This window comes from Halichoerus grypus, chromosome 5 (assembly GCF_964656455.1).
Source record: "Halichoerus grypus chromosome 5, mHalGry1.hap1.1, whole genome shotgun sequence".
Lineage (NCBI taxonomy): Eukaryota > Metazoa > Chordata > Mammalia > Carnivora > Phocidae > Halichoerus > Halichoerus grypus.
The window spans coordinates 62981121-62996365 of NC_135716.1; the positions used below are offsets into that span (position 1 = coordinate 62981121).

A 15245-nucleotide genomic window follows, 5' to 3' on the forward strand; every position below is an offset into this window, starting at 1 on the left:
GGTTTGTGTAACACTGAACTGCAGATCACATTTTCTAAAGGTCACTATTTTGCCCTCTGTCCAACTACACAAATAAACTAGTTCTTAAGAAAGAATACAATACAAAAATAAACTAGTTCTTAAGAGAGAATATAAATGATCTGTTGTTACTTTCTGAATGAATATCTAAGCATATACTATGAAAATTACCAAGAAAGTTAATGGCAGAAAGTTCAACAGCTTTCCTATTTAGGTCTTAAGCTGGATACTTTTTATGCATTATGATCAAACTAATATCTCAGAAAGAATCTTCAAAGAAGACTTAAATTAGAATTAGCCAAAATGAGAGATGGATCTAGAGAATGGTGGAATAGAAATTTGGCCACAAACTCAATGGCTACCACCTTCCTTGAACATAAGCAGTAATGGATAACATGGATATATTAAAATAAATACACAAATTTTTACATTTCTGCATGTCATATCATTATTGCATCAATTTTTTGTATTCTGAGATATAACTGATATAATCCAACTCATTAAACATTATAAGTAAAAGTATAACCAGGTTTATTTTTCAAAAAGATTTTAGATAGTTACACACTGGCTAAAAGCTTAGTCTCATTCCGAATGCAATTATTTCTTCTGCAAGTTTTGAGCTAAATCAATACAATCAGTGTCTGATGGAGTCCTTAGAAAAGAAAAGCATTTTACTTATACCTAGAGTATGCAAAAATACCTAATATTTTTATAATATATTCAACTAGATGGGGGAACATTTAAACTTTTCATCAAAAGTTCTAAGCACTCTTAAAAATATATCTTGATTAATTAATTTGTATTATTTACCCACAACATGGTATAGTCATTGTTTGGTTTTGGTTTTGGCAATGAGCAGATGAGCCTGACAGTATTTACCATCCCTCATGTAACTCATCCACGGTCCAAGTGTGGGAAGGACTTGACATACGGACATTGGTCAGCTCTTCTGAGATCTATCAACAGCAGAGCTCCCATTCATAGAGTTTAAAGTAAGAACACTTGGGGCACCTGGGTGGCTCAGTCATTAAGCGTCTGCCATCAGCTAAGGTCATGATCCCAGGGTCCTGGGATCAAGCCCCACATCTAGCCCCGCATTGGGCTCCCTGCTCATCGGGAAGCCTGCTTCTCCCTCTCCCACTCACCCTGCTTGTGTTCCCTCTCTCACTGTGTCTCTCTCTGTCACATAAATAAATAAAATCTTAAAAAAAAAAAAAAGTAAGAACACTTAAAACCTGAGCTCATCAAAAAGAAATGGAGATTTTGTGATGGAAATGACCAAGAAAACAAAAAAGGAGAAAGTTGGTGTAGCACCCAGATTGTTTCTTAGAAGAAACGAACAACCAAAGTTAATCTCTATATACTGATGCCTTATCTCTTCACAGCTCTCCAGTTGGTCCCTATAGATTTAAAACCCATATGGAACCTCTGCTCCCTATTTCTCAAGGCATGGCCATGGTCACCAAGGAAACCTCACTCCAGTCCCAGCTTCATATTAAACATCTGGGTTAACTTGGACGAGTTAGTTCTTCAATGTGGCTTCATTTCCATCATCTGAAATGTTAAGAGGGTATATTAGTTGATCTTCAAGATTCTATTCATCTTCAGAAATTCTATTTTTGAGTTTCCAAGTCCTGGCTGAGGATGTACGCTTATCCTAAAGACCTAGTAGTCACACTTACTAGAATACTAAATTTTCTTTGCAGGAAGCAAAAGGAAGGTAGCCAGCTGCAGCCTAAAATTTCTTTAAGTGACCTTGTAGCAAGTATTTGTAGCCAAATTCCTGCAACATGCTGTGTATATATGTTAAAGGAAGAAATAAGGCCTTAACTGGATACTACAAAGTATAATTAATTCCTTCATCATATTTCAATGAAACCTGAGCCTTGGAAGTTTGTGCCAAGAGGTGTCATCAGACAATTTATGACTAAATATTCTGAAATGTCCTGTCTTCCCCACTAATTCATATCTACCAGGGTCTGAAGACTTGTTTCCCTAACATCCCTATCCCCCAGGTACTGAGGTCCTGAAGGCTACAATCTTACCAGCACTAAAAGAACATTTTCATGGGATTGAATCCAAAGGCCATTTGCTCCATCACCCAACATAGGCTCTCACTGCCTTACATCTATGCTAAAGATGGTATTCTTTTTTTTTTTTTAAGATTTTTATTTATTTGACAGAGAGAGACACAGCAAGAGAGGGAACACAAGCCCCAATATGGGGCTTGATCCCAGAACCCTGGGATCATGACCTGAGCCGAAGGTAGACGCTTAATGACTGAGCCACCTGGCGCCCCTGTAGATGGTATTCTATGCCCATGCCTCCAATGGCCCCGGGCTTTTAGATTTCTTTATCTAGTGCCCCAGTTTCCCAAAATGTAGGAATCATTGTCAAATTCATCAAAATTTACCAAAATTCACTTAGATTACCCGTGCAAATGGTACAAATGGGGACGACCACACCATCAGGGGGAGAGGGAAGGAAATGAGACACAGGAGCTGTGTGCCCATGAAAAGGCATAAAAAGGGGAGAAAACAAAGAGAAGGCTAAAGCAACAGGGGACAGGTGGTTCCAGCAGGGGGAGACAGGGCCAAGAAGGAACAAAGTGGAGGTTTGAGTGTGCCTTCCTCGGCCTTCCTTCCACCCACCTCAAGTACAACATGGGCTTTTGGATATTCTCTTGAGCAGTCAGGTTACCGAAGCAAGAGAGCTGTTCACATGTAGACAGACAACATTCCTAAATGTCACTAGAGTCCTCTCAGAGCATTAAAATGAATTAAAATACCACCTTATAAAAAATATTGTGCACATCCTGACGTGGAAAAATAGCCTACTAAGTCCCACATGTTAGCATGTGAGTATTTGCGGACAGGGATTTTCAGCTGTGCCGGCAGTCAGACAGCTCCCACACCTACATCCCTCCTTTAGCCCATGCGGAACCTCGCCACAAGATGACTTGGTTCCCAGGAGAGTACACCTGAGTTTTGCTCATTGCGCATCTTTTCCCCTTACCTGCAGCAATCATGCTTCACTATTTATGTTCTGGGCAACGTTTTAGGATGCTAACAATGGGATAGAGAAATGGTACACAGGTGAGCATCTGAAAATTTGTGCCCATGCAGATGGTAAACATTCTTCTCCCCTCTGGGACTAGGAGATGGCAACAAAGGTATGTGGTAGCAGGGAGCTGATCTGTGCCCCAAACCCATGTTTAAATGGGGTATTATAAAGGCATTTCTCTATATGGGAATTAAAGTCACTTAGCAACAATTAATATATTTTATTTCATCTTGTCATTTCTCCTAGAAGCATATCTTTGAAATTCGAATTAAAATCATTGGGGGGAAAAATGTGATCCAATTTACTAATCATTCATATTATAGACTAGTATATCATCATATTACTTAATATTACACATTTATTTTTTCAAATAGAAAATAACTTATTTAACCTCAAACATTTATTTAATGTTTGTGACTAATCATGATTTGTTAAGCTTACTTGTCAAAGTCTGTACCTTCAAAGCTGCAGTGTGAAAATGCACTATCTTTAAGTAATAAAGTAAAATACACACAACACCCTTACTCTACAAGCAAATCGACAGCATGTTTATATGCATGGTGGCTGTAGAGCTAAAACAAATTTAGAGTTTTCCATATTCTACAGTGAACATATTATATGAAAAAATTTCATATATATACATATAAAACATACTATAACTTGAAGAAACTAAATTAATTCCTTATTCTCTGTACTCATGCTGGCGATACCAGGAACTGTGAGTGTGTACATCACTCCTACTCAGCTATTTCTTTGTATCTCTGTGTTGAATGCTAATGTGTTTCAGCCAAATATAATTTTCTACTTCCAATAGTCCTCATCTCTCTTATCTTGCCTTTCTCCTCCAACTGCTCTACCTAACAAAGTATTTCTAAGCTTTAATGCGCCGCAAATGAATTATTCAGGTGAGAAGTCTATCTTATGAGGGAGTTTCCTATTGGTGTTTCATTTTAAAACTACAAATTACCTACCCGTGCCATCATCCACATTCTCCACTTCCATCACTTCTGTATTGATCCGGCCACGAAAAAGGTAACGATGTCCATCTGTAGATGCCTTGCTATTCTTCAACCGTCTTGTAATGGAATGAAATCACAAAAACTTTGTTACTAAACTTAATAAATAACAGTGTTGAAGCAATATGATGTAAGCTATCCTCTGAAAAAACAAAAAAGACACCAATGCAATCAATGATATTGTTAGGCTCTTGGTGTTTAATACTTGTGTCCTCCCATTCATAACAGCATTGGTGGCTTTACAAATGAGGCTTATGTACTAGCTTTTGTAAACAAATGGAAGCTTTGGACTAAGAACAATATACAGCTGGGTGGGTAAATATGTGCTTTTGCTCAATTTAGAACATAAAAGGTACCAAATCAAAGTCTGTTACACACTGAAAGTTAGTTATTTTAAAATTTCATTTGATTTCTTTCACTTTCATTTCTCATTTTTCAGTAACTAGCTGGTAATTTCCATTTTTTTCAAGCTCGGGTAAAATTCAGTTAGTACTTATGATTCCTCTGCAAAGAAACTGACTGTGCTGGAAATTATTCAGTTGAGTGTTATCCAGCTGAAAATATTTTTCCTATATTGTTTCTATGATATGAGACCTATATACTTGTTGAATAAGTCTCTTAATACATGTATAATCCTTTATAAGGGTCTTACTTATTTTTAAAATAGTCTAAAACATTCCAAAACTTTGGTATAGTGTGTCTAATACTGGTCTTTAATCTTAAAAGGTATGTACAACAAAGTTAAAATATCCAGGTTTATAAATGAACATTTGTAATAATGAATTATGTGGTTAAGTGTGTTTATACTTGAATCACTGAACATACAGAAGAGATATTTTAGAAAGTTTTGTTAATTAAAGAGGAAAGATTCTAAGAAATGATTCAGGAGGATTCAAGAATACCTAGTCACTCAAAAGATTTCAATTAACTTAAACTATTCCATTTGACTCATTGACAAAAGTCTTCCTAATAATTTAATATACTGAAATAATTTTTCATTTACTGTGTTGTACAGACACATCTGGCAAAAGTGAAGATGTAAATGTTCACCAACTTCAATATCCCTCTCCTCCTCACCCCTGCAGTTAGATATCAGCCCTAGATATCAGCCCTCCCTGCAGGGAGGGGTCACAAGGTGCTGTCCCAGTCCCTGAATTCCTTCCGTGAAACACAGTATATATTCCTGCCTTACCTGTCTAAAGCTTCATCAAAACTTAGTAGTCCTTCATCCCTACTAAAAGAAACTAATTAAATAGATTAATTAACCTGATTTAGGGTTTCTCAGCCCCAGGCCTTCACCATCTTGCACTCCGATGTTCATTATGAAAGTGACCTCTAAATGTCCTTTGCTAATAACCTTAAATAAATGCTACCAATTAGGGATTCAGGCCATATAGTACGCAAGGTTGGCATCATGGCCAGCCAAAGATAGAGAAGAATGCAGAGCACACTAATATGTAGGTAATTGCATATTCTCCCAGGTAGGACATAGTATTGTGGGTCTTGCAAAAGAGAATTTCTTGTAAGTTTATACATCATACTTCAATCATTTTTTTTAAGTTTAATATCCTTGATAACAGTTTTATTCACAGGCAAAGAATCATAGCATGGAATCTATCACTGGTCCTATTTTCTAAAGCATTAATTTTCTTTGTGATCTTGTCAGTTCTGAACAGGCTTTTATATTTCTCTTGACCTGTAGATAATAACACTCAATATGAAATTCCAGTAAGTGTCTGATCAATATTGTTAACACTTAGCTTAAAAAGAGAGACCTTTGGTCCCTTCAGAAGGTGGTTCCATTAAAGTATACCTACTGAAAAGCCTATGCTTTGAAAATAATTTTGCTCTATATTGTAATGTAGAATATTTGATATCCCAATTCTATGATTTCCCTCCTAATTATGTGTTTTAGTGGTCATCAGGATACATCTTGCAGGAATGTTCATAATAGCAGAAAAACTAAGACAAACAAACAAAAACCTAAACTCCACTGATAGGAGAGTGAATAATATTCAACCAATGGAATATTATACAAAGTTAAATGAATAAACTATTCCTATACATATGGATACACAGTTTACAAACTATATTGTATACAAAATATAAACTGCAGAAGACAAAATACATTATAATACTTACAAAGCTCATTAACAAGCCAAACTAAGCCATATCATGTTTTATGTATTAAATATTACACAACACAGAGGAGGAGCAAGATGGCGGAGGAGTAGGAGACCTAAATTTTGTCTGCTCCCAGGAATTCAGCTAGATACGTATCAAACCATTCTGAACACCTAGGAATTCAAGAGGAGATCGAAGAAAAGAATAGCAGCAACTCTCTGAACAGAAAAGCGACAACTTTCTGGAAGGTAAGACGGGCGGAGAAGTGAATCCAAGGTGATATTTGGGAAGATAGACAGCGAGGGGGGGAGCCTCGGTCAGCCGCTACCGGCAAGTGATAGAGCAGCAGAGCACAAAATCGGAACTTGTAGAAGTCTGCTCTGCTGAGGGACGTCGCTCCAGTGGCTAAGCAGGGGGTGGAACGCTCGCGGGGACAGTGTGGTCTCAGGACCCTCGGGGTCACAGAAGGACCGGGGGTGCATGAGTGCAGCGGAGCTCCCAGGTATCGGAGCGGGGAAGCCAGCTGCAGAGACGGAGCCAAGGAGTGAGCTCTCAGCTCGGGGTTGCCATAAACCGTGATCCGTGGCACAGTCGGGCCACTGCTCTTCCAGCAGGGACCCAACAAGTGGCAGATCCGGGGAGACTCCCCTTCCTCACCTGGGAGGAGCGGCACGGGAGCGCACCGCAGGGATCTGCTGGGTTTGGAGACTCCACACGGGGTCATGAGCCAGAGACAGAAATGCTTGGTTACAGGCCAGGTGAGCACAGAGGGCAGCTGGAGACCGGGGAGACAGGAATGATTGACTACTTTAATCTGGGGGCTCACTGAGGAGTGGAGCCCCGAGTTCTCGCCTGCTCCAGGACGGAGATTGGGAAGCTGCCATTTTCACTCTCCTCCTCCAAAGCTGTAGGGAAAGCTTGCAGGGAGCTCACGAGAGCAAACCCGAGCAGATTGCTTAGCCCGGCCCCCTGCAAGGGCGAGGCAATTCCGCCTCTGGCAAAGACATTTGAGAACCACTGCAACAGGTCCCTCCCCCAGAAGATCAGCAAGAACATCCAGCCAAGACCAAGTTTACCAATCAATGAGAATGGCAGAACTTCAGCACCAGGGGAATACAGCACAGAGAATTCGTGGCTTTTTTTCCCATGATTCTTTAGTCTTTGAAAGTTAATTTCTTTAATTTTCTTTATTTTTTCCTTTCTATTTCTTTAATTCTTTTTCCCTTTTTCAACCAACATATCTTATCAATCCCTTTTTTAAAAATCTTTTTTATTTTTCATTTTTAGAGTCATATTCTATCCCTTCATTGTAGATAACCTTATTTTTTTGTATATATATATATATATAAGTTGTTCTCTCTTTAAAATTTTGGGATACAGTTTCTTCTAACAGACCAAAATATACCCTAAATCTCTAGTGTATGGCTTTGTTCTAGTCTCCTGCCTGATCACATTCTCTCCCCTCCTTTTTTTTTTTGTTCCTCTTTTAATTTCTCCTCTTTCTTTTTTTCAACCAACTTCTTATCGATTCCTTTTATAAAATATTTTATAATTTTCATCTTTAAACTCATATTCCATTCCCTCATCATATTTACCCTTATTTTTGTACATATATAAGTTTCTCTTTCTTTAAAATTTGGGAAGGCAGTTTCTTCTAACATACCAAAATACACCCAAAATCTAGTGTGTGGCACTGATCTATTCATCAGCCTGATCATACTTGCTCATATTCTTTTTTTTTTTTTCCTTCCTTCCCTTTCTTTTTCCCCTGGTTTCGAGTCTCTTCTGATTTGTTTAGTGTATATTTTTCTGGGATCAAAATTACCCTGTTAGCATTTTGTTGTCTCATTCATCTATTCTCCTCTGGACAAAATGACAAGACAGAAAAACTCACCTCAAAAAAAAGAACAAGAGGCAGTACCAAATGCCAGGGACCTAATCAAAACAGACATTAGTAAGATGTCGGAACTAGAGTTCAGAATGACGATTATAAACATACTAGGTGGGGTGGAAAAAAGCATGGAAGATACTAGAGAATCCCTTTCTGGGGAAATAAAAACTAAAATCTAACCAAGTCAAAATCAAAAAGGCTATTAATGAGGTGCAATCAAAAATGGAGGCTCTAACTGCCAGGATAAATGAGGCAGAATAAAGAATTAGTGATATAGAAGACCAAATGATGGAGAATAAAGAAGCTGAGAAAAAGAGAGATAAACAACTACTGGATCATGAGGGCAGAATTCGAGAGATAAGTGATACCATAAGATGAAACAATATTAGAATAACTGGGATCCCAAAAGAAAAAGAGAGAGAGGGGCAGAAGGTACACTGGAGCAAATTATACCAGAAAACTTCCCTAATTTGGGGAAGGAAATAGGCATCAAAATCCGGGAGGCACAGACAACCTCCTCAAAATCAATAAAAATAGGTCAATACCCCGACATCTAATAGTAAAACTTACGAGTCTCAGAGACAAAGAGAAAATCCTGAAAGCACCTCGGAACAAGAGGTCTGTAACCTACAATGGTAGAAACATTAGACTGGCAACAGACTTATCCACAGAGACCTAGCAGGCCAGAAAGGACTGGCATGATATATTCAGAGCACTAAATGAGAAAAATATGCAGCCAAGAATACTATATCCAGCTAGGCTGTCACTGAAAATAGAAGGACAGATAAAAAGCTTCCAGGACAAACAAAAACTAAAGGAATTTGCAAACACAAAACCAGCCCTACAAGAAATATTGAAAGGGGTCCTCTTAGCAAAGAGAGAGCCTAAAAGTAACATAGACCATAAAGGAACACAGATAATATACAGTAACAGTCACCTAACAGGCAATAAAATGGCACTAAATTCATATCTTTCAATAGTTACTCTGAATGTAAATGGGCTCAATACCCCAATCAAAAGACACAGAGTATCAGATTGGATAAAAAAACAAGATCCATGGATATGCTGTCTGCAAGAGACTCATTTTAGACCCAAAGACACCTCCAGATTGAAAGTGAGGGGGTGGAAAACCATTTACCATGCTAATAGACATCAAAAGAAAGCTGGGGTGGCAATCCTTTATCAAACAAATTAGATTTCAAACTAAAGACTATAATAAGAGATGAGGAAGGAAGGACACTATATCATACTTAGAGGGTCTATCCAACAAGAAGATCTAACAATTGTAAATATCTATGCCCCTAACATGGGAGCAGCCAATTATATAAGCCAATTAATAAAAAGAATCAAAGAAACACGTTGACAACAATACAATAATAGTAGGGGACTTTAACATCCCCCTCACTGAAATGGACAGATCATCTAAGTAAAAGATCAACAAGCGAACAAAGGCTTTAAATGACACACTGAACCAGACGGACTTCACAGATATATTCAGAACATTCCATCCCAAAGCAACAGAATACACATTCTTCTCTAGTGCCCAGTGACATTTTCCAGAATAGATCACATCCTAGGTCACAAGTCAGGTCTCAACTGGTACCAAAAGACTGGGATCATTCCCTGCATATTTTCAGACCACAATGCTTTGAAACTAGAACTCAATCACAAGAGAAAAGTTGGAAAGAACTCAAATACATGGAGGTGAAAGAGCATCCTACTGAAGAATGAATGGGTCAAGAGGAATTTAAAGAAGAATTTCAAAAATTCATGAAAACAAATGAAATGAAAACACAACTGTTCAAAATCTTTGGGATGCAGCAAAGGTGGTCCTATGAGGAAAGTATGTAGCAATATAAGCCTTTCTCAAGAAACAAGAAAGGTCTCAAATACACAATCTAACTCTACACCTAAAGGAGCTGCAGAAAAAACAGCAAATAAAGCCTAAACCCAGCAGGAGAAGAGAAATAATAAACATCAGAGCAGAAATCGATGAAATAGAAACCAAAACAACAGTAGAACAGATCAATGAAACTAGGAGCTGGTTCTTTGAAAGAATTAATAAGATTGATAAACCCCTGGCCAGACTTATCAAAAAGAAAAGAGAAACTACCCAAATAAATAAAAGCATGAATGAAATAGGAGATATCATGACCAACAGCAAAGAAATACAAACAATTATAAGAGCATATTATGAGCAAGTATATGCCAGCAAATAGATAATCTGGAAGAAATGGATGCATTCCTAGAGATGTATAAACTACCAAAACTGAACCAGGAAGAAAAAAAACCGGAACAGACCCATAACCACTAAGGAAATTGAAGCAGTAATCAAAAATCTCCCAACAAACAAGAGCCCAGAGGCAGATGGCTTCCCAGGGGAATTCTACCAAACATTTCAAGAAGATTTAATACCTATTCTTCTGAAACTGTTCCAAAAAATAGAAATGGAAGGAAAACTTCCAAACTCATTTTATGAGGCATTACCTTGATCCCAAAACCAGACAAAGACCCCATCAAAAAGCAGAATTACAGACCAATATCCCTGATGAACACAGATGCAAAAATGCTCACCAAAATACTAGCCAATAGGATCCAACAGTACATTAAAAGGATTATTCACCACAACCAAGTGGGATTTATCCCTGGGCTGCAAGGTTGGTTCAACATCTGCAAATCAATCAATGTGATACAATACATTAATAAAAGACAGAACAAGAACCATATGATCTTCTCAATAGATGCAGAAAGAGCATTTGACAAAGGACAGCATCATTTCTTGATTAAAACTCTTCAGAGTGTAGGGATAGAGGGTACATACCTCCATATCATAAAAGCCATCTATGAAAAACCCACAGTGAGTATCATTCTCAATGAGGAAAAACTGAGAGCTTTCCCCCTAAGGTCAGGAACATGGTAGGGATGCCCACTCTCACCACTGCTATTCAACACAGTACTAGAATTCCTAGCCACAGCAATCAGACAACAAAAAGAAATAAAAGGCATCTGAATAGGCAAAGAAGAAGGCAAACTCTCACTCTTTGCAGATGATATGATACTTTATGTGGAAAGCCCAAAAGACTGCACCCCAAAACTGCTAGAACTCATACAGGAATTCAGTAAAGTGGCAGGATATAAAATCAATGCACAGAAATCAGTGGCATTGCTATACACCAACAACAAGACAGAAGAAAGAGAAATTAAGGAGTCGATCCCATTTACAATTGCACCCAAAACCATAAGATACCTAGGAATAAATCTAACCAAAGAGGCAAAGAATCTGTACTCAGAAAACTATAGAATACTCATGAAAGAAATTGAAGAAGACACAAAGAAATGGAAAAACGTTCCATGCTCATGGATTGGAAGAACAAATATTGTGAAGATGTCAATGCTACCTAGAACCATCTATACATTTAATGCAATCCCTATCAAAATACCATCTACTTTTTTCAAAGAAATGGAATCCTAAAATTTGTATGCAACCAGAAAAGACCCCAAATAGCCAGAGAAATGTTGAAAAAGAAGCAAAGCTGGTGGCATCACAATTCCAGACTTCAAGCTCTATTAGAAAGCTGTAATCATCAAGACAGTATGGTACTGGCACAAAAAAGGACACATAGATCAATGGAACAGAATAGAGAGCCCAGAAATGGACCCTCAACTCTATGGTCAACTAATCTTCGACAAAGCAGGAAAGAATGTCCAATGGAAAAAGGACAGTCTCTTCAACAAATGGTGTTGGGAAAATTGGACAGCCACATGCAGAAGAATGAAACTGGACCATTTCCTTACACCACACACAAAAATAGACTCAAAATGGATGAAAGACCTAAATGTGAGACAGGAATCCATCCAAATCCTAGAGGAGAATACAGGTAGCAACCTCTTTGACCTCAGCTGCAGCAACTTCTTCCTAGAAACATTGCCAAAGGCAAGGAAAGCAAGGGCAAAAATGAACTACTGGGACTTCATCAAGATAAAAAGCTTTTGCACAGCAAAGGAAACAGTCAACAAAACCAAAAGACAACTGACAGAATGGGAGAAGATATTTGCAAATGACATATCAGATAAAGGGCTGGTATCCAAAATCTATAAAGAACTTATCAAACTCAACACCCAAAGAACAAATAATCCAATCAAGAAATGGGCAGAAGACATGAACAGACATTTTTCCAAAGAAGACATCCAAATGGCCAACAGACTCATGAAGAAGTGCTCAACATCGCTCGGCATCAGGGAAATCCAAATCAAAACCTTAATGAGATACCACCTCACACCAGTCAGAATGGCTAAAATTAACAAGTCAGGAAACAATAGGTGTTGGCGAGGATGCGGAGAAAGGGGAACCCTCCTACACTATTGGTGGGAATGCAAGCTGGTGAAGCCACTCTGGAAAACAGTATGAAGGTTTCTCAAAAAGTTGAAAATAGATCTACCCTATGACCCAGCAATTGCACTACTGGGTATTTACCCCAAAGATACAAATGTAGGGATCCGAAGGGGTACGTGCACCCCATGTTTATAGCAATATCCTTAATAGCCAAACTATGGAAGGAGCCAAGATGTCCATCAACAGATGAATGGATAAAGAAGATGTGGTATATATGTACAATGGAATATTATGCAGCCATCAAAAAAAAAAAAAACAAACCACGAAATCTTGCCATTTGCAGCAACATGGATAGAACTAGAGGGTATTATGCTAAGCAAAATAAGTCAATCTGAGAATGACAAGTATCATATGATCTCACTGATATGAGGAATTCATAATCTCAGGGAATAAACTGAGGGTTGCTGGAGTAGTGGGGGGTGGGGGTTGGGAGGGGTGGGATGGCTGGGTGATGGACATTGGGAGGGTATGTGCTATGGTGAGCGCTGTGAATTGTGTAAGACTGATGAGTCACAGACCTATACCTCTGAAACAAAAAATACATTATATGTAAAAAAAAAAAAAAGAAGAAGAAGATAGTAGGAAGGGAAAAATAAAGGGGGGAAATTGGAAGTGGAGACGAACCATGAGAGACTATGGACTTTGAGAAACAAACTGAGGGTTTTAGAGGGGAGGGGGGTGGGGGGATGGGTTAGCCCGGTGGTGGGTATTAAGGAGGGCACGTATTGAATGGAGCACTGGGTGTTATACGCAAACAATGAATCATGGAATACTACATCAAAAACTAATGATGTAATGTATGATGACTAACATAACATAATAAAATAAAATTTAAAAAAATTTTTTTAATTAAAAAAAATAAATATTACACACACTTTATCTTTTTAAATACTAGTTTCTCCTAAGATTGATACCATTAGAAATATCCAGAGCTGAGATGCCTAATCAGCATTCTTGTCTTTTGTGAATGTAAACTCTAGAATTAAATTCATCAAGTCCCTGGGTTGTGCAATTAATATATTATGGAAATTTGGAAAAGGTTCAGTTTACTCATACTTACTAAACGATCTTTAGAGCTTCAATAGTACTTGGTAAAGGGGATGAAGTATTCTAAAATGAAGGGAATGGATGGTATATTCACACTACTTCAATTCAGGAAGGGAATAGACAATCAGATTTATTCAGTAATTTCCATTTCTAGCCACTATGTATTTTGTCCACATTATACATACATTAAGAATATTTGCTCAAAAACTAGGATTTGGGGGGCACCTCGGTGGTTCAGTCAGGTAACTGCCCAACTCTTGATTTTGGCTCAGGTCATGATCTCAGGGTCATGGGATTGAGCCCCGCATCAGGCTCTGCACTCAGCAGGGAGTATGCTTCTCTCCCTCTCCCTTTGCCCCTGCTCTCTCTCTCTCTCTCTCAAAATAAATAAATAAATCTTTAAAAAAAAACACTTCAGGATTTTAATTTTACAAAATCTTTCCTGTTGTTTACCTATTTAACAATGACAGCCATAAGACCATAAATGAAATCATCATTATACATGGCTAATTTTGCAAAAACCTTGGACTTGAAGGCAGGCACATATATAAATAAGTATGAGATCAACTGTAATTTAAAAAAAAGATCTCATTCTCAAATAGATGCTTTTAATAACTGCACCTAGATCAATGTGTTAATTGACTCCACGGGAAAAATCCTTTCATGATGTATATCAAATCATCCTGTTGTACAATTAAAATATCTTACCATGTTATTTGCCAACTAGCCCTCAAGAAGGCTGGAAAAAAAACAATTGTACCTAAACAACTTGAATAATATTACAATTTTTTAATGAGTTATATTCAACTAAAATTAACAGGATTTCTACATCTTCCTAAAACCTATTTCTATTAATCCCAATCTTGCTGCAAAAACAAAGAATTTAGAAGAGTATACTAAAAAAAATAGACAAGTTCATTTTCATATGTGGTAAAAAGCATCTTTTTAAAAAAGCTCATTAAGGCAGGGATTAACAACAATATCTTTTTTTTTTAAGATATTTATTTATTATTTATTTATTTATTTTAGAGCCAGAGAAAGAAAGCACATGTGAGAATGGGAAGGGGCAGAGGGACAGGCAGAGAGAGAAACTCAAGCAGACCCCACACTGAGTGTAGAGCCCGATCTGGGGCTCAATCTCACAAACCTGAGATCACAACCAGAGTCGAAACCAAGAGTCAGACACTTAACCAACTGTGCCAGCTAGGCACCCCACAACTATCTTTTCACTTTAATACTAACCTGTCCCCTTTCATCGAGGCACATGGGCACTTTGCTTTCTCAGTTAGTGCCATTGTATTTTCACAGTAATGTCTCAGGCTAGGGAATTCTGATACTATAATCCAAGAGGCCGAACTCCCATGTCATCAACATAGCTGCCAACGTTCAGAGAACTTGCTCTGGGCATCCTGTTCATTGACTTAGGGAATCCCATTTCAAGAGAATCTTGCCTCATAAATCAGTCAGTTTTGATCTTCTCATTCTCAACGTCACCAAAAAATCTTTGGCTATAGTGGCCTAATTTCTGAGTCTAGAATAAACACTCACTCAAACCCTGCATCCTCAACCCACCTGTTTTACCTTTAAATTTCATTAAGCCTTTTAGTACCTTTTCACTGAAACTCATATATCCTAAATATGGTTAGGAAGAAGCATATAAAGCCTCAGGAAATTTCCCAATTAAGTGCAACTT

At 37.9% G+C, this 15245-nt stretch overlaps 1 protein-coding gene across 8 annotated transcripts in view; it reads right to left on the reverse strand.

Annotated features, from left to right (window-relative positions):
• Nucleotides 1–15245, reverse strand: part of PREX2 (phosphatidylinositol-3,4,5-trisphosphate dependent Rac exchange factor 2) — a 283867-nt gene that overhangs the window by 174266 nt on the left and 94356 nt on the right. For all 8 annotated transcript variants that reach the window (XR_004908454.2, XM_078072312.1, XM_036064630.2 and 5 more), the window contains one exon: nucleotides 4053–4156. Coding sequence is in view for 7 of the 8 variants with exons in the window: in XM_078072312.1 (XP_077928438.1) it covers nucleotides 4053–4156 (104 nt within the window). In the remaining variant the exon portion in view is untranslated. The remainder of the gene's footprint in view (nucleotides 1–4052; nucleotides 4157–15245) is intronic.